The sequence below is a fragment of the Pseudopipra pipra genome, chromosome 3, assembly GCF_036250125.1.
Source record: "Pseudopipra pipra isolate bDixPip1 chromosome 3, bDixPip1.hap1, whole genome shotgun sequence".
Taxonomy (NCBI): Eukaryota; Metazoa; Chordata; class Aves; order Passeriformes; family Pipridae; genus Pseudopipra; species Pseudopipra pipra.
In genome coordinates, this window is record NC_087551.1 from 21,150,831 (window position 1) to 21,175,801 (window position 24,971).

The window sequence follows — 24,971 nt, forward strand, 5'->3', positions numbered from 1 at the left end:
CCTGTAACTTTCAAAACATGTATGTTGAAAAAAGGCAGGAAAATTGATTAAAATCTTGAACATCTATAAAAGATATATTGTGTTTCATGTTCTATTCACATACGTCCTGTCCATTGCCACAATCTAAATTTTGTTAGGAATAGGGAAGAAATATTTATTTTAATGGTAGAATTTATTCTACTGGTAATTGAGGTAGAACTTCTTCAGCTTGTTGCCACTTTTCCTATCTCTTCTTTTTTCAAGACTCTTATTCATAAAGCAGTCTCTAGGTTTTTTCATAATATGCCCCTTCTCACTGCATTTTATTTAAAAATGAACTCTTGTGGATCTTCTTGTATTTTCATCCCCAGTTCTGTAGCGGTACAGGTGCATGCCCAGTTTGACTCAGTGCACCTTCACATTGGTGCATATGCATTGGTGCATATTCTGAGTGACATGCAAATTTAGCACAATATGTTTTTTAAAATAACCCCTTGTAGTACAAATAACAATTATTTTATAATTTTCAGTCTTCTGAAGGTGATGTTTTTTGCCAGCAACATAGAAATGGAAAAAAAAAAGCTTACAAAATGCAGATATCATGTTAGGACTATTTTTCAAGACATAAGAAGAGTGAAAGCAAATGTTAATTTGTATGCCCATGGTTTGTGGTGAAATTTTAACATAAATCAACTTTAGATGTGATTAATAATAAGAGGAAGAGTAGTTTACAGAAATCACTGCTTTATACTGCAGTGTACAAGAATGTTGATGAAGCTTGACTATGAAAGTATGAACGGGGAGATAAAATGGGAAAAATGGGGGAGACTGTATTGCTCAATAAAGCATCAATTGCTGCAGTAGAAGCAGAGCAGGGAGAAATGATTGAGAGGCATTAAAGAATAGATTAATAAGGCTGGGGCCTAAAGGCTGAAATGAATTACATGAAATAGGAAGGCATCATTGAAGGAAGTGTTTCCAAATTTGACCTGTGGAAGATGGAATCATAAGGAATAAGGACCCTACTCGTGAAAGTTAATTGTCACATCACATTCATAATTTTCAAGGAAATTTGCCAGAAATGGGGCAGAATACACTTTTACTGCATAACTCACCACTTTCTTCAGGTAATCAACATTTTTTTCTTTTTGCAAAGTGCCACTTGTGTCACTAAGTTCCAGGAGGTAGAGAGTTCCAAAATTAATCTGTTGAATCACAAATGAATCTATTGAATTCATATAGAATATTTACTCATCAAATACAGTATTATTCATGTAGATAGTTTACAAGATGGGTAGAAGAGCTTACTGTAACATGGTTAATACCATCTCAGTCTTTTGGACTGATCATGAAAACTTTATGCCTGTTCACCTTTTACACTCTACCCTTGGTGAGCAGTGCATGTAGGTATGTAGCATTTCTCCCTTGCATAGTTTCTCAGTTCTCATATATCTGAAGATCATGCCCACTTAGAGATCAGTGTGTGACTTCATTTGTATTTTAAAGTGCAAACTAACATATTAAAAACTTCAAAATTTTAACTTCATGGCTTATAGTAATGAGTAGCATTTTAGAAGGGTGGTGTAGCAGTGCATTCATGAGCAATTCATTAGGTGTTTTTGTAGAGAGAGATATTTCTTTGAGACTGGTGAATACAAGAGACAATTGTTACAGCCTGATAAGCTGTCCACTTCTTTTCTGTTTATCGACATTTAATCACTGTAGAAAAGATGGTTGCATCCTCTTTGTGAATGTTTGTCACAAAATATTTCAAATAATCAGAAATCCAGATGAACCATTTGAGGTGGTTGAGTTTTATGAAACTGAAAGAAGAACTGGCTGCCTTCTTCCCTTTTCCTTAACCATTCACACATGAGAAAATTCTGCCAGAATACTACTGATGTGATCATTCTTGCTCTGTATAGAGAGCTGGAGATTAATTTCTTCTGGCCCCTATACTGCAATCCTTTACTCATTTTCCTGTGCTGCTTTTTACCCAGACTGCTCTACAAATGCTTATGTATTCAATCAGGCATGGCAGTTTGTAGTCCTTTCATGATTCTATTATAATAAACCATATATAAAGCTGGGGAAAAAAAGCACTCTTTTCCTGAGCGTTTGTTTTTAGGCAAACCTGGAAGTGCTGCTATTGCTTTTACCTAGTATTTGGAAGTACTATTTTGGTCTCAGTGAATTTAGGTATCTTTCTTTACTCAGCTTTGGATGACTTTTAAAAATTCACTCTTGACATCCAAATAAATATGTATCATGTACTTATTGTTGCAAGGAAACAGTATTTTACTGCAGAGGCTATTGTTCAGAGTTGCAAAGACTTAATTGCCTTCTGTCAAGGTGGCAGCTGTATTGTCTCATCTTGCAAGAAAACTCTTTCTAAGGCAAGAAAATGAACAAAATGTTAGTTACTGTTTTCTCTGAAGAGTCAAATGAAAGCAGATTACAGTGCTACCAGGTAACTTTCTGAACAGGCTTTAGATTTCACCTTTCTGTACACTCTCTAAATATTTCTTTTTTGAATTTCTTATTTTTTTCACTAAGAATTTTCAATGCTTCATCTAATTTTATTTTATACATAGTGAAAGTCTAGCTATGCATTTGTGTATATATATATATATTTTAAACCAAAATAGTATTTCTGTTTCTGTTTTCAGTTCTGAGATAATTCTTTTATCTAAAATTAGAATGAGCATTCCACTGCTCTCACTTATCCACCTACACTGTTTTCAACCCATTTATTGTGATTGACAATAAATAAATAAATGAAATGTGTGTTACGAGGGAAAAAACATGGGTTAAAGCAGTTAATTAAGGGCATTTTGGACAACAGATATACCAAATAGAATAAGGAATGTATAGGATGCAAATGTGTAAATGAAAAGCACGTGCATAGTGGAGTCCATAAAAAATCGAGTTATAAAACACTGTGTGTCCTCTGAATCCTGGATTTCCCTTCATAGAAGGCCTTTAATGCTATTGCTAAAGTGAAGTAAAATGAGCTTTATATGTTACATAATTCCGTAGCTTTATTTCTGATGGATTTTTTACAGTTGAAATCTTGGTTTTCTGTGGTAGTTTTTTATTTTGGGTATTTGGTCCACTCCCACCCCTTGGAGTGTCGTGAACAGAGGGTAAATGGCTCATTGTACATTTTGAGTAAAAGTAGTAGAAAGCTACTGACTTTTGAAAGTCATCATAAGCGATGACAAGAAGAGATATCAGGGGAGTGCAAAGGAACTTCATTATTGCTGCTTATTCAATTTTCAGTTCCCAAAGCTGACATACTGAGAATACTCTCAGGTATTTGGTGTCAGACCATTAACCTATGTGTGTGAGCCAGCACACCGTACAGTTCTCATTTCCTAAACTGAAGAAAAGGAAAAGAAAATAAAAGTCCTCAACCCTCTTGCTCCCCCCTCCCACTTCCTGAGATTGCAGACAACTAGATGCTGGGGTCCTTGCCAGATTTGCATCAAGTGAGAAGGTAATGAGAAGCATATAATTAGCATTTATATCAAAAAGGCAGAACATTGAGACTGGTACCAATCAATTGCAAAACTGGTGATGGCAGGATGAACAGCAAGAGTTTCATGCCAGACCTGAATAGACCTCTGAGTCTTGCAATCCCCTAAAACTTGCATTTTCAGTGGGTCAAGGGAAGGTGCTTCTGCCCTGGTAAATAATTGAAATCATAATGACTCAGCCAATCACAAAAGATTATTTTTGTCATGTGTTTTGGGCTTCAAAACTGGAAGTTAACTTTGGTGAAAGAAACTTAGAAATGTGTCAGCATTACTCTTTTATTTAGTAACATCAAGGCTCATCTCATATTTATTCTGTGGAATTGGAGAGACTTTCTGGTTACTTTTCTGGCAGTATGTTGCTTCTATTACAGACACCAAAGAATAACAGTTTGAAATTATAGGCATATCTAAGGGGGAAAAGATGGTTTTAACTTTCAGAAAAACTTAGGCTACCTATTTTTTTAGAAAACTCCATTTTATACTTTAAGAATACATGCGGTCAACAAGAGCCTAAGTAGTCAGAAGTTATGTTTCTGATACTGTGATACGTCACTAGATGACTGATGTGGCTAAATAAATATTTTATGGTACTCAAAACAAAAATTGAGACAATTCTTTGGAATATGTCAACCTTTGTCCTGGGTGCTTAAATCTATTTTTAAGTCCTCCTATCAGTTTAGTAACTGGACATCGGGAGAGTTCCTGAACAGACACCTCTTGGAATTTGTGATTCTAGATGTGATGTGTTAAATTAAAGTGTTCTCCAACTAAAAAGTGGTATCACTAGAGTCTAAAGCAGTGTGAACTGCTCAGTATATCTGAAATTCAGAAACCTTATCTAGTCAGCTTCCTCATTAAGGGCAATGATGCTGCAGCTGTGATTTGTGCAGGAGAAGGTTTCTTGCATAGATTTTGTAACTGTTTACATTCAAGGATATAGGACTAATGTGTATTTCATACCTAAATTATAAATGGCACAAGGGATATATGTCAACTCAGCATCAGTGATTTTCTGTATCAAATAACAATTGTAATTATGAGGTCCCAAGATACACCACCACTTGGTAGTAATGCTTGGCTAGGCTCATTTTCATAGTAACCCATCTAGACAGATATTTTCCATAAGTGATTTAGTACCAAGATGGTAATATTAATACACAGGCTGTTTCTGTCTGCTTACTGTTTGGATCAGAACCAGGCTTCTCAGACATAAGCAACAGGAGAACAGATTGCTTTCTGCTCTTCTATAACCAGCATAAATAAAATATTTTTCTTTAAATGACAGATAGCCTTTGAATCAGAGGGAGAAGGGGGAAGGTTCAGTAATATCTCCAATACACAACTTATGAAATTTTGGTTAACAAAATCTTTAGATATTAATTGCTACCAATATTCTCACTGATATAATAGTTTCCAGAGTAAGCTGGGTTTACAGAAATAATAATAGTGATAACAGTAATCACTTAGTTTCATAATTCACTTAGATTTTTGTGTAGAATGCATAAAAATACGTTACAGAAATGGCTCATTCTACCCATTTTGATGTAGATTTCCATGTTTTAACCTGTGGTACCTGTTTCTGTGGCATTATAAATATTTGTCAGCTTGTACAACTTCTTTGTAAGAGTATTCATTAGCAAGCATTTCCCAGACTATTTTGGTGCTTCTCTCTCTCTACCTGTAAGAGAAATGACAGATACTATTTTTCTATATTTCCCATTTTTAAGCCAAACTTTCCCCAAATTAAGCCCTGTTATTATTATTTGTATGTGAAGATCTCCAAATGCTTTTGTTGGCTGGATCCTGGGGAAAATTTGAATTTTTCAATTGACCAGACAACCAGACATTTCTCCCTCATTTGAAGAGTTACATTTATTCTTCAAGCATAATTTTTTTTAAGCTATTAAGAGAAAGCTTGGGGACATACATTTTCTGCAACCGAATGTGATGAAAATTACTGCTTCTTGTAATAGCTTGACACGAAATTATGCTGAACATACTTTGCTCCTCTTAGCACTTAGCAATCTACACATTTCACATGTTGCATCAGAAAAGAGCTACTGTTTGATCACAATTAGCCTTGGATTTCCATGTATTCAGGATAAGAACAGCTATATTGGATGAAATGAGATTCATCTAGCACAGTATCCTCTCTGATAGTTACCATAAGCATGATCTTTCTGTGATATACTTTTCTAGATTCCAGTTGTTTATGGGTTTGGGACTTCCTGAGACAAACTCAGGGTTTTCATCTGGGTGGCCACGTTTGGCATCCACATATGGAATTAATCTAACTTATTTTTTAATGCAGTTCCAAAAAAGTGTATTTTTCCACACTCTTGTACTGTATACACTTTCATTTTTTTTTTTACTTTCTGATGATTTCCTGGATCTTCTACCTTATAAGTGAGAAATAATGAATATTCGTTCTGTAAGCCATTCATGATTTCATAGCCATGTATTCCCTTCATCTTAGTCATCTCTTTCCAAACTGAAAAGTCTTCAGTCTCTTTTTGTTTGTATCTTTGCTTATTCTACTCACTCTGTAACCTCTTTTACTTTAGAGAGGGTACCCAGATATACCAATTATGCAAAGGGTTGATACACAATGGATTTTTATTACACAGTGAAATTTTCTGTATACCTTTCAGTTCTTTTCCTAATAATTCCAGTATTCCTGTCACCTTTTTAAGAGACTCAGAGCTTTCAAATTATTTGTAGGGGAAATGGAACAGCTTTAACATCTCCTTTCTTGAGTGGAAATAGCTAATTTTGGACTCATTTCTGTCTACCAATAGTCAGCATTGGTTTTCCCAGGCATAAAGTTTGTACTTCTTGATGTAGAAATTAATTTGAATTTTTGATCATCCATTTGGTTCAGTATATATGATATTTCCAGATGTTGTTGACTTGAAGAAATGCAGTAGAATCATGAAGCATGATTTTTCTTTGGAAAAAATACCAATCTTCTTCAATATATCAAACATGTTTTAATTTCTAATAGAATACAGAATAATAATACAAAAAAAGCCTATTAGATTGTAGATCTTGGAAACTTCCTTACAGCCTTTTAAGGAGATTAATGTAACTTTTATAATTTTATTTGTCTTTTGTGGATACTCATTTAAGCAAGTAATATCTCAGTAATTTTATATTTTGGTTCATCTAGAACTTTAGTTTCATGTTTAGTCACTTTTCTGCGATAAGATTTTGCTAAAATATTTTCCTTTTGACATTTTGGTTTCAAACCAGTCTTAAAAATCATTCCTAATATAGAAAGGTAGCACTTCTTTCATAGTGAAAAGCTATTAAATTCTTTCTTTGCAATCTCTGTTGTGGTTCTCTTTCCTGAATGCTACACATAATTATAAAAGCATTAATTGGTGATCTGCTTCAGCTCAAAGCAGAACTGTTGTCAGTGATAGATCCAGTCAGTCATGATTTTGTCTGAGTAAGTCTTGGTACCTTTGGGGACAGAAATTCCACATCCTCTCTGGGAAGCCTGTTACTGGTGCTGCACTTTCCTTTTAGTGAAAAGTTCTGATGTCCACTCTGAGTCTGCTAATCATACTACTTAATTATTTATTCCGCACAGTGATTCTCTAGTAGTCTTCCTTTGCTTCTGACATTTAAAAAACCTTTTGTTTCCTTCATGCTTTAGGCATGTTGCTTGTTTTAAAAGCTCATTTTTGTATTACCTTATTCTAGTTTTAAAATTTGGTATTGGTTATCCTATCTTATTTAACTTCCTTGTTTTGATCCAGTTTTCACTGATTGAAGATGAATTTTTGCATGTAATGCTTCCCTTCCTGTGGTAGCGTTTGGAGTAACTTTAAAGACTTTTAAAGTATGAGTTGAGTGCTATTGTGTAATCTGAGTATTTTGTGGTCACTAACACAAAATATTTCTTTTGCAGTTATGTATTAAACTAGGGGTTTTTTTTTCATTTAGGATTAAACTCAGAGTTTCTTTTCACGTGTGAGTTCTGTGATGAATGGCTGTGATGCATGACTGGGTCTCTTATAATACCCTTAATATCTAGATCAAATCCAGTCTAAAAGGGAATTAACTTAAAAATCCTTGTTGCTGTGTTTTCTGCTATTGTGGTCTTTTAAGTCTTTTTGTAGTTGCTGTTGTCTTGTCTTTTATAAAAAAAATATTGTCTTGCCTTTTTCGTATCTTCATCTTCCTGAAAAACATGGCTGATAAATCAGTAATAGATCTCTATCATTAAATCATTTTGAAGAGATTTTATGGACTACAGAATCCTTTTATGAGGAAGGGGTAGGAGTACATGCTTCTCTAACTTTCAGTATTTTCTACACTGAGAATTTACTATTAGATGTTGAAATACTCTATTTTGTCTTGTATTAACCAAGCTTGGAGCTTCACTGTAGAATTGAATGTGTGATAATAACATTTATTTTAAGTGGAACTTCCAAGTAGCTTTGTCTCTCCTTTCTTTCAGCTTTGCTTGACTTATAGATTAAAGATGAAAAAGGCAACCATTAAGAGAAATTTTTATTCTGGTAGCCATTTAAAAGCAAAGTACATTGAACTACAGCTGTTGATGTCGTAGATGAATGCGAGTTTTGAATCACTGTACTTTTTCATATTTAGAAATATTTGTGTGGAAAAAAAATACACTGACCCAAAGAAAATTACTTATAATTTTTAGAGTTTACTGGTTTGCTGCCATCTGCATTTTCCAGAACACTTGAGTTAGAAAAGTTAGTTTTTGTTCCTTTATTATGAATCCCAAACCTTTTGCCATTTCACATCTCCTGCATCCTGGTGCGCTTTGACTTGCTGTTTTTTGTCTGTGTTGTGCATTAACTGATGCCTTTCATTAGTTTCTCCATCCCTGTGCCATTGCCCTTTCCCTGTGGTCGGTTTTCCCACCAAACTGGAAAGTGATGAATGTAGAGATTGTTGGTTTGGGGTTTTTTTCTGGCTTTCAGACATTGAGGTAGCTTTTCAGGAACCCTTTAATCTTGCACAAGATGTGAGACTCATACTACCAGGAATAACATAGGATGTGTCAGCTCCTTCTGAATAGCAATGCTACCCATTTAGGGAGTAGGTGAAGACCTCCACAGAAGTGGAGTATTTTGAACACCAGCTGAACCATGAAAAGAGGGAGAGGGTTTCAGATACTGAGCTGTTGGATCACATCCTTCAGTAAAGGAAGAGAAAATTTATCTTGGATGAGTAATAAGAAAGGAAAATTTTCAACTGTGCTTCATTCTTACTTTCATTCTTACGTTTTCTCTGAAATAAAGAAGCGTATGGTCAGAACAAAAATTGCAAAACTTGACCTTTGAAGATGGTAGTTCTTTGCAGTAACTGTGATTCAAAAAAGTACTATTTGTTTTAATGTGTCACCATTTATACAATGCAATTTTGTAAATGTTCTTTGCAGATTCTCTGTCCAGATGGCAAATAGGGTCGCATTATTTATTCAGTTATTTTTCTCTTCTGTTTTGAAAGAACAGGACTTTTTAAACTCTATTTAAAAGTCAAATAGTTACACTCTGTTCAATATTTATCTTTTTTCCTCTCTCTCAACAAATTAAAAAAGTGTTACACAGACTTATATTTTTTTCTGTTCCATTTAAAATTTTCTCCTCCCCAGCTCATACTCCCGTTCTTGTTGCTAATGAATGTATCATCTAAAAATAGATAATGTTCATCACTCTATAATATTTTGTATCTTTCTAGATTGGAGGCCAGTGTAATTGTAAGAGACATGTGTCTGGCAGACAATGCAATCAGTGCCAGGAAGGATTCTACAATCTGCAACAGTCAAACCCTGATGGCTGCAGTCCCTGTAACTGTAATACCTCTGGGACAGTCAATGGAGATATTACCTGTCACCAAAATTCAGGACAGTGCAAGTGCAAAGCAAATGTTATTGGTATGTGTAATGCAAGAGTTTGGAGCCATTTTTCTTGTTTTCCTTGGAAATAAAACACACTTGATTTCTAAATGAAAGGTATAGAAAACTTCTTTGCTGAAGGCAGATTATAAAAGTGAATGAAATTAACTGTTGAAAAATTATTAATTTAATAATTCTATCAAACTACAGCTTGAAGCTTAGTTTAATCAACCCTTTAGAAGTTTCTTTATGGCATAGCTACATTAGCTTACATGGTTCCATACTAATAAGTCACAAAAATAATGTAATTTGCTTACTGCATAGATGTTTCTTTTAGGAAATTAACACTTTTTCAAAATGTTTTATGCTTAATGACTTCTAAGCAAATCGTTTCCATGCTAGTTTTCTTAATAGACCAAAATAAATGGATTTTTTTCTCAAAATATTCTGTGCTACAGGGTCCTTTGTGATAAATCTATCAATTTTTTTCTATTATATTTCTTTGAACTGTTCCTATGAAATGCAAAATAAGTCAACATAATTCCACAGATCATGTACATAGCTAGGGTTAGTTATCAAGGGCCACATAATTTTAATTTTGTAATTCAATGCCAAGCTGATTATAATAAACTGCTACCTTCTGTGTTATTTATCATTTTTTTTACAAGACGTGCTTTTTTGTTTGTTACTCCCACAGGTATTTTTCAGAAATTAGATTTGATTATAGCAATTTATTACTTCCAGCATATTTGAGGGGAGCCACAGCCACATAAGGACAAAATTTATCAAGTGCCCAAAATACACAGTATATATAATACACTTTGAAATGTTGATGTATGGGAATATTATGCAAGGAGAATTTCCTGATAAAGTGAGCCTTGCATGGTAACTGTACATGTCTCAGACTATACATATGTCTCAAAAAGAAAAAATTCTTTTCTGCTTTGTTACTAACAGAATTAGTAATTTGTTTTTTCTTCAGCCTAACCATGGTTCTAGGTTGCATTAATAATGTTTAAGCACACGCTGGTATACTTGATATTTATATACCCTCATTTGTGAATGTTGACTCATTTGTAGTATTGTGAGTCTTTGTTTCTTTTGGAAATTAGAAGAAAGAAGTAAATTCAGAATAACAGCAAATAATGGAAACAGCTCTAAATAGATAGAAGGCTGAACAATTTCAGTCCTTTTTCCTGTGGAATGCTATGCTTTTCATGCAATAAAAAGGGTGCTAAGAGTAAAAAATAACCTCTGTGCATCTTAAACCCACTCTCTTTTCAAGAAAAAGGACTTCAGAGCATTCTTAATTATATATTCTTTGCTCACATTTCATATTTGCACCTGTGAAAACCTCTCTTAACTCAGTGGCAATTTGGCAGACAAGAAATGCAGTCTGGTTCTCACATATTTGGTTGTCTATATATTAAACGTTTTATTCCCTTGATGAAAACAGTAAGAGTTGTTTTTATTTTCACTGAAATAGTTATAAGAAAAATGTGTAAACCTATGCTTTCTGTACTTACCTGTAACAATGGTGAGGGCTGTATTTATGCAAGTGTTTGTTCGCAGGATAAAAACCTAATTCTTTCCAGACTAGATTCTCTTTGTTTTCCAAACCAATTGTAAATAAGCTTCGGTATATTGAAACGTGTGCAGCAAACTTTAACAGAGAGCTTTCCTCTTTGGATTTCTAAATTGGTTTTTAGAGCAATCTGTCTATTGCCATTTTTATCTATTTAAGCAAACATGATAACAGAAAAATGCAACTATGGACTGCAGTGTTATGAAACATGAACTGTTAGAGTTAACACAACTGTTAAATCTTACTAATGATTCTATCACCAGTAAAATACATTAGCACCAATAATTTTATTAAAGTAGGTCATTCATCTAGAATAAAAAGGTAGAAGAATGTGAATTAAATGCCAAGCGTGCTAACTCCCCTGTACTTGTTAACATTGAATGTGATGCCCTGTAGGCCTTCCTCAGTATCGTTAGGAATAGATTACCTGTCAGGAATATGTATGGCATATTCAAATAAGCACTGCGCATATTTTTAAAACTGATATGATATGAATCCATGTAGACCAATTTTAATAGTTCAAAATGAGTCATAATTCTTGTTAACAATACAGTTATTTTTAAAATTTGCAGCAATAGTGGTCCTTTTTTATTTTCCTTATTGAAATTAAATGATATGCCTTAGGTGAGTCATTCATCACTGTTAAAGGAACTTGCCTTCTGTTGGAGTTTTTGAGTTTTATCCATATATATAATGCATTCCCTACCATTTTTAGTTTTATATTTCTACATTTAAGTTGCTAGATGCATTTTTGTATGGTTTTGTATTTTTTAAATGATGACGATGCTTAGCTGGAACATTGTGTTTATATTTTCCTATATGTAGCAATCAAGTGGTAGCTTCATAGTGAAGGATTTTCCCATTGCAAGGGGAAATACGTAGCTGAATTTGCATTTTTCGTATAATAATCTAGTTTGCTTTCTTGTAATGCACATTTTATAAACTAACATATAAATGCCATCCCTTGGGGCAGGGATAAAGCAAGCATTGACTTTGAAAACAAAACTAATAAAACTACAGGATGAAGCATGACAAAACCAGTTTAGATTTTAATGTACTGCAGGAGTTAACTTAATCATAATTTAGATAAAAATATTTCATTTTGGATTATGGAAAACATTTTCTGCTTTCAGTAAGGGCTAACAGTAAACACTAACATAAATGTAATCAATGGTAAAACTGAAGTATGGTGTTAAGTAAATCATTCATTGTAATTAGGCTAATTTGTGCTGTCCTAGAGTATATTTAATGTTTTTAATACAATATATAAATCTATTATCAGAACATATTGAGAGCCCAGTGCAATTCCCCGTGTATTGCATTTCTACAATATAGGGTGAAGAGTTCACATAAGCATTGATTGTGCAACAAGTGCTGTTCTGGGGGACAAAGAGATTAATTGTAGTTTGTCTCAGAAATGTTACAAAGAATCTCTGGCAGAAGTATCTTAAATTGTATTGAGAGGCCAACAGAAATGCATTGCTTCTGAAACAAATTGGAAAAGTAAACAGATTTTTGGGATGCCACAGTTATTCAATTGATTGGTGCAGCCCTGTCACTCCTGTTAATTATGCTGGTGAAGAATATTAGTCCTTCTTTTCTCTTTCTTATTTACACTAAAGTATAGTATACTTACCCTTTTTTAAAACTGAAATTAATAGCTTTTCAGCTTTTTCCTTTTTTTATTATTAATATCTTTTTCTCCTTCCAGGTCTTAGGTGTGATAGTTGCAATTTTGGATTTAAAGCTCTCAGATATGCTAATGAAGATGGATGTGAGCCTTGTTGGTGCAACAGCCACGGCTCAGTGAACCAATTCTGCAACCCTCTCTCCGGGCAGTGCAATTGTAAAGAACGAGTGAAAGGGCTTCACTGTGACACCTGCATGGACAACTTTTATGGGCTGGATGTAACTGGTTGTAAGGCTTGTGAATGTAATGCTGCAGGGTCATTTTCTGGAACTGTGTGCGATGCAACGACAGGGCAGTGTGCATGTAAACCAAATATTGGAGGAAGACAATGCGACCAATGCCTGGATGGCTACCGCAAAGTACAGAAGAATCATTCCTTTGTTTGTCTGCCGTGTAACTGTGATAAGGCAGGTACAGTGAATGGCTCTCTGCTTTGTGACAAATCAACAGGACAGTGTCCTTGCAAAGCTGGTGTAACTGGCCTTCGGTGCAGTCAGTGCATGCTTCATACGTACAACCTCAGCATGAGCAACCTCCTTGGCTGCCAGCGTTGTGACTGTGACGCTCTGGGCACATTGGCAGGAACAGTTTGTGACCCCGTTTCTGGACAGTGTGTCTGTTTGCCTCAGCGCCAGGGGAGAAGGTGTAATGAGTGTAAACCAGGTAAGGAAATTGGAAGACAATTTGTTTGATGCAGTAAGTTTTGCTTTTTTTTGTTATCGTAGTAGTTCCTACAGTTTTTAGTATGTGTTTAGACAGCTTCATATCTGACATCTCTGAGGTATATATGTTATTGTGTTTCCATTTCTTCCTAACTGTGTGAGTGAGCAGGAAGTATTAATGTCCTGATCACCATCAAATATTTATTCTATTTCCAGAGCTTGTATAATTTGTATTATTAGTGTTTTTTCAACATGTTCAAAATAAGGCTAGGCTAGTTCTAGATATTGAGAAAATAGACAAATAATCGTGGCCCATTCACTCAATGAGAGATAAATTGGCATAATTTAATGAACAGCAGCTATCCTCATAATGAAAAATGTGAATTTGGAAGGCAGAGTGCAATCTCTTCAGGAAAGGCACTTCATGCATAAAGCTGAGCATGGTGGGAGGCACAGAGATGGTTGCTTAAACTTTGATGAGGCTGGCAAATGTGCCACTTAGGGAGCATTCACCTGCCTTGCTGTGTTGAGGATATGTTGGCTTTCACAAGGACTGCTTGCAGTTTGGCCCTGCAAGTAGGTGATATTGCAGTTGCTACATATCAGTTCAAGATTTTATACTATATTATTGTAAACAAAGTTTAAATGTTCGTTATAGGTGGGAAGCTCTGTAGTTATATTTCAATGTTTTTGTTTTAAAAAGTAGGTGGGTAAAGTGAAACTATAGATAATATTAACCTACCCTTCATAATAATATTAAGCAGATAGATTTAGTTCAAGTTAAATACATATGCAATTTATTCAAGTAGCAGGTCACATTAAAAGGTACATTATAGCTCCATTGGTTTTAATATGCCATTCAATAATTTGAACAGAGGTTAAAAAAGCTGCTTAACCTCCATTAAGTATTTTTTAAAATGCTTTCATTTAAATTATTTTAGGTACATATACTAATAAATAAGGCAGCATTCTGTTTTTCTTAGTTCCTCCTCCAGTGCTATTTGACCTGTTAACCCTCTGTAGCAGCCACTTAATCAGAGATCGGCAGAGGAGTGATGTCAAGGCTTCCCGAGTCAGTGACCGCCCTTGTCCTTGAAAAAGAAAGGCCAGGGTTTATGCAGAACTAAATGGTTTAAAAAGGTTTAATTGATAGTACGAACAGACTGGTTTGTAAAAAACCTTGCATGGCACTCAAAGGAATACTTCCACAATAGTTCCTATTAAAAAGAAAAATAATTTAAAACGTATTTTTGTAAGGATTATTTTTAAATTTTCTAACTGATAACTGTAAGCATATATGTGCTGAACGCTGAGCTCTCTGCTGCAGGTGAAAGTGTAAGTTCTTATAATTGTAAAAGTGCTGTATTAATCCTAGTGTAGCACAGCAAACTGCACTATTTTTGCTATTTTAGTGTTGATCCTAGTGTGAGCTCATTTAGATGTTTAATATATCTAACTCTTATATAAATACTCTTTATAAGTATGTTCCAAAAGAGACTTTTCTATAAAACAGAGGAGATTATAAAAAATCTTCCATATAGAAGTATGGAAGATCTTAATTGGCTTCGAGTATTGTAAACATGTCTTATGTCTTTGTCTTGGAGCAAAGATAAGAAAATGTATTCCAGGTGTATATGTAGCCAATACAATCTAATTAAAGCACACAACTAATTAGTTAATACTTGCAGCCCTAAAACCATGCTAGAGACTTGTTAGTGTGTTGGGACATTTCAACTATGTGTTGCAAGTTTTCTTAGTGGAATACAGGTTATATGTATTTTATTTTCTTATTCTGTGTAATTGTAAGTCTGTTTTAGTTAGTAGTATTTAAAATAACATCCCATTGTAGCATATTTTTATGTGCTTTGATAAAATTTGAGAGGTTTCCAAAAGTTGCCAAAATCTTAATGCCGGAAGAGTTGCCAATGGAGAAAAATTCAAACTGGATATAGTTTTGGGAAATTGTTTTATAATGAGATCTTTTTCCTTAAAACTCTTTTTGGAGCCTTCAGCTATACCTTTAACCTATTAGGCTGTATCCATGACTTGTCATCTTCCAGTTTGTTCTCATACAAATAACATTTTGGTAGATTGCTGTACATTTAATTTTTTTTTTTTTTTTTAACTAAAGGTGTATGGAAAGCGAGGGACACTTTATTCTACATGAAACAAAATGAAAGAGCAGTTTTGTCTTGTATATAAACTTGCTTTCAAGATTCTTCAATTGGAGTGATTGAGGCAGGATCTTTCTTGTCCCCAAATTGTTGTGAGCAGTTTGCCCCTGTCTCATTCTGGAACTGTGTTGCCATGCCGACTGGGATTTGTGCCATACAGATCCTATTCAACAGGTCTTGGATCCTGTTATGAGAGCAGAAAAGCTGTAAAAAAAGTAATATTTTAAGTTCTTTACTTGGTGACCACAGGTTTTTATAGAGTGCTACGTAGTATGGAAAAGATATAATCTAGCATGTAGGATGTGTGTCTGGGCACCAGTGCTGAGTTTTTGTGTACATACTACCTCTCTTGGCCAGAAAAATGTGAATTACACTGTGACAATATTGTTGGTGTGGTTAAACGTGCATTTTGAAGCACAGTCTGTGGTTAAGAAATGAGCATTACTGCCACAGTTGGTAAGCATGTAAAAGTGCTAAGGAATTGTTCGTGTGTTCCTTTTCTGTACAGTAGGAGAAATAGTAAGAGGATTATTAAAAAAGGAAGCTGAATACTTTGCTACGACTTTCATTCTTCCTTATGAAGAGTATGCTTGATTGACAAATGTGATCAGTTATGGTTGAATTGGAAAAAAATCTGAAAAAGAATAAGCATAATACTAGTTATATACATAGATCTTGTAGAGATTTGCAGTGGCTGTCTTAAAATTGGAAATTAGTTCTATTATACAATAGTGGATCCTTCATAAAGCAACTTTTATGAGCCCTTCTAACCTTGCTGTAAATTAAGCTTGCATTAAGTTGTTTCTTACTCTTTCCTGCCAAATTCTAGGTGGTGGAAGTAAATAATAATAGTAACGGTTATGACAAACAGCATGAATTTGTAATCTCATGTCTCTTCTTTTTTTGTCTACATTAATCATGTTAATTTACATATAAATTAGTTGGGGGAGGAGATTGCTCTCATTTTCCAATCCCTTACTTTTACTTTTAAAAAAAGTTTTACCTGATACTTCTGAAAAAAAAAATAAATGTGGTAGTATCCAGAAAATTAGTTAACTTTTAGAGCATTTCTGAAAGATTATTATAAAAATATCATACCAAATCCTTCACTGCTCTACAGTGGTTTAGGCAGTATGACGTTAGGAGAGCCAGGATGTTTAACATTAAGGTATAGATTCTTTATAATTATGAATTTCACTCTTATGAAAAAAGCAATATATGCTGCAGTGATCGATCCTGCTCAGGCAGAATTAATTTATTTTCTAGAGATGTGCTTATTTACCCATTATAGTCTTTTCTTAGAAATCATAGAATAGAATCATAGAATCACAGTTTCATGCAAAATTTCAGGTGGACAATGATCTGGTTTAGCCTGAGTGCTTATCATTTACTGCAACTATAAACTGGGTTCTGAAGAAATGCTTTGACCTTCTGCATGAGTCCAGCCTTAAACTTGTTTGCTACCTTTGTGTTACGTTCTGTGAGTGGAGTCGTTCATTGTGCTCGAGAGTGACATTGCTGGGAAATGGTCTCCTCTATTTATGCACAGGATGGGCACTGCACTGTGCAGACAACTGCAGTATGAGATAATACATGCTGCCTCACTAATAACTTGAAGCTATTTGGTCTCTGTGGTGGCTCAGTTTGGGGCCTCTCTGGAATAAAGTGCCAACAGCATGGTTTTTTATGATGCGAATGTATGTTAACTGGAGACTGATATCACTTCACTGTCCACTTGAGATTTATCTCACTGAGGACCAGAGGCTAAATTTGAACAAAGATTTGAGCAGTAAAATTCTAATGTTTTCAATTTGTTTAGTTCCTCTGCTATTTGGATATGAGCTCACAGTGCAACACTGCTGCAAAGACAGAGAATACCACCCTAGGGGTGTATATATAGAGCTATCTCTTGTAAGACAAATAATAAGGCCTTGGGCAATATGACATGTTACAATATAATTTTGGGCTCTTTATTATAAAGCAGGACATCAAGAAGTTATTGGACAGCAAATAATATTCAGTAACTGAGAACATGACTAAGAAACTACTGATTGAACTTTACCTGGAGAAAGGAAAGGGCAAGTGCCTGAGAATACTGTGTATCTCAGTAACAGCTGAAATTTTTCTATCAAAGTTGTACAATAAAAATTAATAGTAACCATCTGACAGATAGAAACTTGTATCAATGGCCCTATCTTAGGCTTCATTTTCCAAGATAGGTACTTGTTTTTGACTAGAGCCTGTTAATACCATGTCACCAGTATCCTTTGCAGAGCTCTCATGCTTTGCTACGTTTGTTGATATATTGTACCACTCCAAAGGGATGAGGGGGGAAAAAAAAAGGAGAGCAATTTGTGGGAAAAACCCAGTAGAATATTTATTACTAATCAGGTAAAAATAGAAAATAATTTGGGAAACTTATGAAATAATATATTTTACTGGTATGCCATTGCTTGAATTGTGTACTGATCAGAAAGAAATTAGTAAGAATGGAATAAGTCCATACATAGCAAAATAGGTTATGCAAGTGGTACAGCATCATTAAAACAATGTGTGTAAAATCTCTCGTTGGAAATTTCAGGTGAGGCTGTGAATAATGAGTAAGTTCTTCAATGACCAGATTAGAGCTATATAAACTCTATCTATAAACTGTATTTATCAGTGCTCAAGGCATAGATAAAGATTGCTTGCGAGGGCAATAGGATGAAAGATAGCATAACAGAAGCATACCAAATATACTGTGGGGAAGGTGAAGTGAATACTCTGATTCATAATTGGAAATAATGCAGGGAGAAAAGGATAGGACTCAGAATGAAAGCTTTTTAATAGCAGATAAGTAATTTTTTTTAATCAGTTTTTCAGTTTCTATAAAAGTATTTGTGTTCGATACAAGCTCTGTATCAAAATACAAATTTTACATAGACCTGGGAATACTCATCAAATGGAGTTTTTCCTAAGAAACATGATAGTGTTTCAAGGATTAAGCCAACCATTAGTTGAGAAAGATTTAAGAGACTTTCTTGAGAAAATACTTGCATTTCTTATGGTTTGCAGCTGGCCATTTTCAGAGATGAGATCTCAGACTAAAAGGGACAAATATCTGTTCTCATATGTTATTTTTTATATTTCTAATGCTAGTGGTGCATTCATTAGTACCTCTCGTGTCCTTGTGTCTTTACTTTCCCAATAAACACATTAATGTACTCCCCCTATTTTGCATTTGCTCTGTCTAAAAGTATAGAGAGAATAAAAAATCAGACTTGGCAAATGGAGAATGAATAATAGCTTTGCAAAGTGCCAATGAGAAAATTTAGAAGCTCAGCTGTGGAGGAAGACTACAGTACTTTATTTGAGTTGACACATGTGTTACCTAAGCTTTGATTCTGTTGTTTCATTCCTGATTTTAGATAAGTTAATAATAATCTTACTGTGTTCACTTTTTGCGTATCGTCTATTCTCAAAATCCCTTTATTTTCCAGGTTTTTATTTTTCTCCATCCAGTGTCACTGGCTGTCTTCCATGCCTGTGCCACATAGCTGGTTCAGTGAATCAGGTCTGTGATAAACTAACTGGCCAATGTAGTTGCCAAGATGCCTCTGTAACAGGACAGACATGCGAACGCTGCAAAGAACTTTATTTTGGATTTGACTCTGAAACAGGAAGGTGAGTGTTTCTTTTTTTTACAGGTCACTTACAATCTCCTTGTTACATTTTTATGATAGTAATTTGGTCAAAGATTTAGTGACAATGAAAAGATGTGTTCTAGTTACCTTAATCCTTTGAGTTCATGTGTGCCCTCTGATTTACGTGTGATACATTATACAATTGTCTGTGCTCCCATGAGCTGAAGGAAATAGAAATTTTGCCACAGATTTAGGTAGAAACAGCATGAAAGCTGTATAAGACTAATGTTTTCTAATGTTATAGCAATTTGGTAATTGTTTCTTTACATTTTCTCTGCATCTTCAGTAAGGTGTGTTGTTTTCTGAAGTGTTAATTTTTGACAATTAAAATGCAGGTAATGTGCCATTCTTATAACCAATGATTGCTTTTATATATTTCAGGAAGATATTTTAGTTGGGGAAAAAAAGGAAAAATTACATATATCCCTGTGTTTCCAAATTTCTTTTGATAACAATACAAATACTCACTGCACCTTTACTCTTAAAAATCTGTTTTTCTGAAGCAGTGTATTCTTTTACAACATTTTGTTATGTGCTACAGGGTAAATTGTTTATCAAATGTAGCCTGGGGCCTCTAGGTACCTTGGAATTATATGGATACATTCCCTGCAATGTAAGGGGCAAAACATATCTATAGGTACTGCACTGTTCTTCCAACTATTGCCCTATCTTTCTTTTCCAGGATCATCTTTCTTGCTTAATCCTCACAATCTCAATTTCCTTTTAAATATTGTCCAGAAAGATTGTACAGCTCTATTGCTATCATATTTTCATGCAGACTGATGGTGTTGTTTGGTTATATTTTGTAATTTTGCCTTTATAAACCCCAAACCAGACAGCACAGGGAGAAGCAAAATCTGTACAATATTCCTCTTCCTGTGCTCCTTTCCCCCTGCTAGTGTGGGGTAGACAAGCTTTTAGGCAGTGATTATAAGTGTCATCTTGCATATATTTGACATTATTCTGCAGATTTTTCACTTTAACTTTTATATTACTGTCACTCATTAGAGATTTTTAAAATTATTTTTTACTGTTTCGGGTCATAGAGGCATCTACTAATGGTCATAAAGTAATCTGTAGGAATAAGGACTTCCTATTTTCACTTCCTGTCATTTCTAATGGTAAGGTATAAAATCCGTGTAATATTAAAGTTCCCTTTTAAATATATTTTCCTTACTATTAATGATACTCTTTTTTTAGTTACTTGAAATAGATTCTCCCCCCCCCCCCCCCATTTTTAGCAGGTGACAGAGACATTTGTGTCTGCATTAAGCAATAGCTTTTCTGAATTAGATATTGGCCTTCAAATACCTGCTTTTTAAGCTGTCTTCTGAAATTTAAAATCTGAAAATATAAATTATCTAGATCCAGACCTTGTTGTAAGGATAAAAGTTTTTGCAGTTCTGGAACTTAAATCAGAGTTGGTTTTAATGCTTTAATACTTGTTAATCCTCATGACAGTATTGAAGACTACTCTGGTAGTACATTAATATGATTAACCTGTGTTGTATATGCTTGGCTTCCTTGGTTGTCATCTACTTCGACAATGCACCTCAGTTCCTCAGGCAGAAATGTTTATCCACTGAAAATGGTAATGCAAGTCTTTGTTTATTAATCTATTTTAATCAATTTCTTTAACTGCTAAATATCTTCATTAAAAGGGTAATATGCCTTTTCTTTCTCCATAAAGTCGCCAAGTCATTTAGGCCATCCTTGCTTCAAGTGTCTTTTAAGGCTTCTGTGTTTGCAGAATGAAAAGGATGTGAGCTATCTGTAGTGGCAGAGGTACCTGTCTTTGTACAATAGCACAAAAGAAGCAAAAGTTGTGATACACAGATTGTGAAGCTTTAAAATTCTCCCACTCTGAGGAATGTATATTTGAGCTGATTTATTTTGTGGTGTTTTAGAGATAAAGCATTAACTCCATGTTCCTTAATGCATTTGAGGTTATGAAGCAGGAAAATTTTCTTGGCAATTAAAGAATTACAAATACTGTGTATTTGCAGCAGTCTGAGCAATCTGTAATGGGTGTGGGCATCAGTACACATTTGTAAAGCTTTACCTCTGTATTGTTTACTATAATGAACTGGTCAATGAACATCACAAATTGTTTATATATATGTATATATCTTGACAGATTGCTGTTTATGAAATCCATTTAGCAAGTGAGGTTTTCCCATAAGGATGAAAAATGAAGATTTTAAACAGATTGCTGGAGAGGCTCTAACTGCACCTAGAGAGTCAATGTAATAAAGGTTTCTCTATATTAATATTACAAAAACCATTTATCCTCAAAAAATCAATATTGCAATTCATCTTGGCATGACATTTCTCTTTCCATGTTTTAAAAGTCTGGTTTACTTGATTATATATAATTCTGCTTTAACAAAACTCAAATATATTTGGCTCGGAGTACTTTGAAAAAGTAGCATTTAGCAAGAATGCTGAAAATATTTCTTACATGATTAAAAGTTACTTATTTTTTTAAAGAATTAGTTATTATTTTTAAATCATTAATTGACTGAATCTTTAATCTTGATTGAAAAACATGAACTATGCATAACAACAAATCCAGTTCTGGTGTTCTGCAGTTTAAGAAAATTATGAATGTGATTACACAAATATAATGTGTAATCCTGTGGAGCAGAATATGATGAAATATATGCTGTTATTTGCAGGATCTGGAGCCTAATTCAGTATAGGTGAAAGTAGGGAGCCTACACTTTTCCTAGAAGAAAATGCAACAAGCAGAAAGAGCGAGCCCCACCCCGCCAGGCACTGAAAACTGTCACTGTGACTGTATATGTATGTGAGTTTGATTGTCTCATGTGTGTATGATAATGAAAAGTGCAATAAAGAGGAAGCCCTTATTTTTAAGAGGTGCAAAAATATACAAGAACAGTAAGAGAAGCTTGTATTTTTCTGTTTATCTATACAGAAACTTTTGTTAACACCCCCTCAACTAAATCTTCATGTAATGAAATTTTAAAATAATAAAATACTGTCTTACTGAGCAAATAATTCTGACTTTGTTTTTTTCTGTAACTAAACTGGGTTTTTTTAGTCATGATGTTAAAATACTCTAAACAAAACCTCTATTTAAAGGGAGATTTGAATACACTGTCTACAGATGAAAAGACTTAATAGAGTTTGAAAAAACTGCCCTTTTCTCTTGACTGTAAAAGAGAGCAAACTACAGTATAGTGGTTTCCAAGAGAGAATGTATTTTATTTATTCTCAGAAGAATATTAGTCCATAAAACAAATTTGCAGCTTATTTTGCAGCTTTAGCTTTTATCAACCTTTTTAAGGGTGTTGAATGATTCCCCAGGAGATCACACAGCACGAGCTGCTGTGGAGGAAAGGAACTCTAATACAGTGAGTTCTGTGATAGGCAGAAAATGTATGTGAAGAGTTTTCTTAAGCTGGTTTAAAAATCTGTCACATTTAATGTCTATTTCACTGATTATTGACCTGAATTTTAGTGTCCTAATGTGAAAACAGTTTCCACCTTGCCCTCCCCTCTCTCTTGCCTTATATAGCTGATATCTAAATTATAACAACTCACTTTTATTTCTGCTTTCATATAGGTAGAAAGACATGGTCATGACTGGGAAAATGGCAAAGTAACTTTTGTAAAGACACCACTATGTATTTCCTTAGATCTGGTGAAACTGGCCAAGGGAATATCCACCACATATAAATCAATGACTCTCGTCTAGTCTTAGGGTTAGCAGAGTAAAGGGGGCATAGCATGACTGTCTCTGCCTTGGATTTCTCTGAGGTCTTTTTGCTGATTCATCATCTTGGGACCCGGTATCTGGAGTAATTTAAAATTCCCTTGAAAGTAGGTTGCTTATACCTGAGAATTGGACTTTTCCAGCTCAGAGCAAGGGGAGTAAAGTGTAGACTTCCCAGTGTGTTTTAGCTTCACTGTATAGTCCTATGTTTCTCCTAGTCCTTGTTGTTTTTCAGAACTCTTTTAGCCTGCAGCAATTGAAATATAGTGAAATTAGAATCTAAAGCATGAAGTTTTATTTGCCATTGTTGACTTTCTGTTATGACTAATAACGGCAGTCTGTATTGCAATGGGTAGTGTAACAGTGTTTGCAGTAATTTGCTTTGCTTAATTTCGGACATGTTCCAAGTCTTTGAATATTTGCACAATCTGACATCAGTATCCACACTATAAATGGATGTCAGTGGGGAAATAGTGTATCAAGTGAAGAACAAGTTGATTGCAAAAGGTTTCACATGTAAAAGCCAAAGCATAAATTAATCCTGGACATATTCTACTGATGCCACAGAGAGTTACAGAATTGAAATGTGGCATTTGTGCGATAGCAATGCTTTTACATTTTTTGTTCTTGTTAATTAAAAAATAATTTAATTTGCACATTTAATTAATTATTCTCTTCAGTTATTTCCAATTTTGTCCATCAGGCTGCAAAGAAATGGTGCTTTCTGTTATAATATTCATATTTCTGTTTTTTTGTTTCCTGTCACTTATTTAATCTGATGGTTTTTTTCTCCCAATTTTGGTCACCATTCATTCTCCTTTATTCACTGCATGCTATTTTTTTCAACTTTGAGTTGCCTTTGTGGACAAGAAATTATTAATTGATTTTTTTTTTTTCCCAACGAAAGGCTAGTTTTCACTGAGGTAGAAGGTGGCATATTTTGTGCAGAAACCTCTGAAACTGGTTACATGTGTATCACTGAACTCTGCAGCTCTCAACAAAGGTTGTGTGAATAAGGCTGGAGGACTGAGTGCATAATGTGGTTATTACCAAACATTATTATCTAGTTTGTGTATGGATCAATATATATAAAAGCTCTTTAATTCTAAGCCATTTTTATCTAAATTAGAATATTATTGTGGCATTGAAATGTTTATAGTAGGCACTGTTTCTGTAATTTTTTTAATCAGACTAATAGATTTTCTGCTGTGTTTCAGACTACTGAACTGTTTATGATTTTTTAATTAGGTTACCCAAGAATCTTTTAAACAAAACCCTACTGTGCTTAACTGAAGTGTTAATGTGTTTTGATCACTTCCTTGATTTGTTTTTGTTTATAGATGTCAGCACTGTAATTGTCATCCTGCAGGAGCCATTAGTGGGACTTGTCATCTTGTTACTGGACAGTGTGTTTGTAAACAATTTGTAACTGGCTTGAAATGTGACAACTGTGTTCCTGATGCTAGTAATTTGGATGTCCACAACCTATTTGGCTGCAGTAAAAGTAAGTGGATGTTAGGTCTTAAAAGCATGTCTTTCAGATTAAAGTTTTATATTGATTTAGTGAGTATTGAATTGGGTCAGCAGTACTGAAATTGGGTTTTACTCCCCCCACAGCCCCACATAGATTTGGTCCCTAAAGTCTGAGTGATTTTTACTGTGTCTTAGGACTGTTTTCTAGAGAGACATACAGAATGCTTTGTGTCATACACACTTTCTGCTTGCAGTCTAAGCAAGGGGAGAAGTAATGATCCATATTTCCATTGCAATTCCCACCATGTTCTTTGCAGTGACCAATGCAGAGTTCACCTTTCAATCACATGAATACAATGGTATTTGTACGACTTGAAGCTTAGCCCTCTTTGGTGCCATTGACAGAAGGCAGAGGAACTGCCTTCAGAAGGTCTGAAGAACAGAAGGTCTGTTGAAAACCACTTCCCGGTGATTAATTCAAAATCTGCTCCTCAGTTCAATGTAGCTTTGCCTTTTTCCTCCTGGACCTTTTTTTCAGTTAGTTTGGGAAAATATGTGATACGGTGTAA

The 24,971-nt window shown here is 34.5% G+C and overlaps 1 protein-coding gene across 9 annotated transcripts in view; it reads left to right on the forward strand.

Annotated features, from left to right (window-relative positions):
- USH2A (usherin) overlaps nucleotides 1-24,971 on the forward strand; it is a 385,399-nt gene that overhangs the window by 50,801 nt on the left and 309,627 nt on the right. For all 9 annotated transcript variants that reach the window (XR_010428978.1, XM_064648236.1, XM_064648230.1 and 6 more), the window contains exons 12-15: nucleotides 9,240-9,435; nucleotides 12,693-13,334; nucleotides 18,987-19,170; nucleotides 24,270-24,433. Coding sequence is in view for 8 of the 9 variants with exons in the window: in XM_064648236.1 (XP_064504306.1) it covers nucleotides 9,240-9,435; nucleotides 12,693-13,334; nucleotides 18,987-19,170; nucleotides 24,270-24,433 (1,186 nt within the window). In the remaining variant the exon portion in view is untranslated. The remainder of the gene's footprint in view (nucleotides 1-9,239; nucleotides 9,436-12,692; nucleotides 13,335-18,986; nucleotides 19,171-24,269; nucleotides 24,434-24,971) is intronic.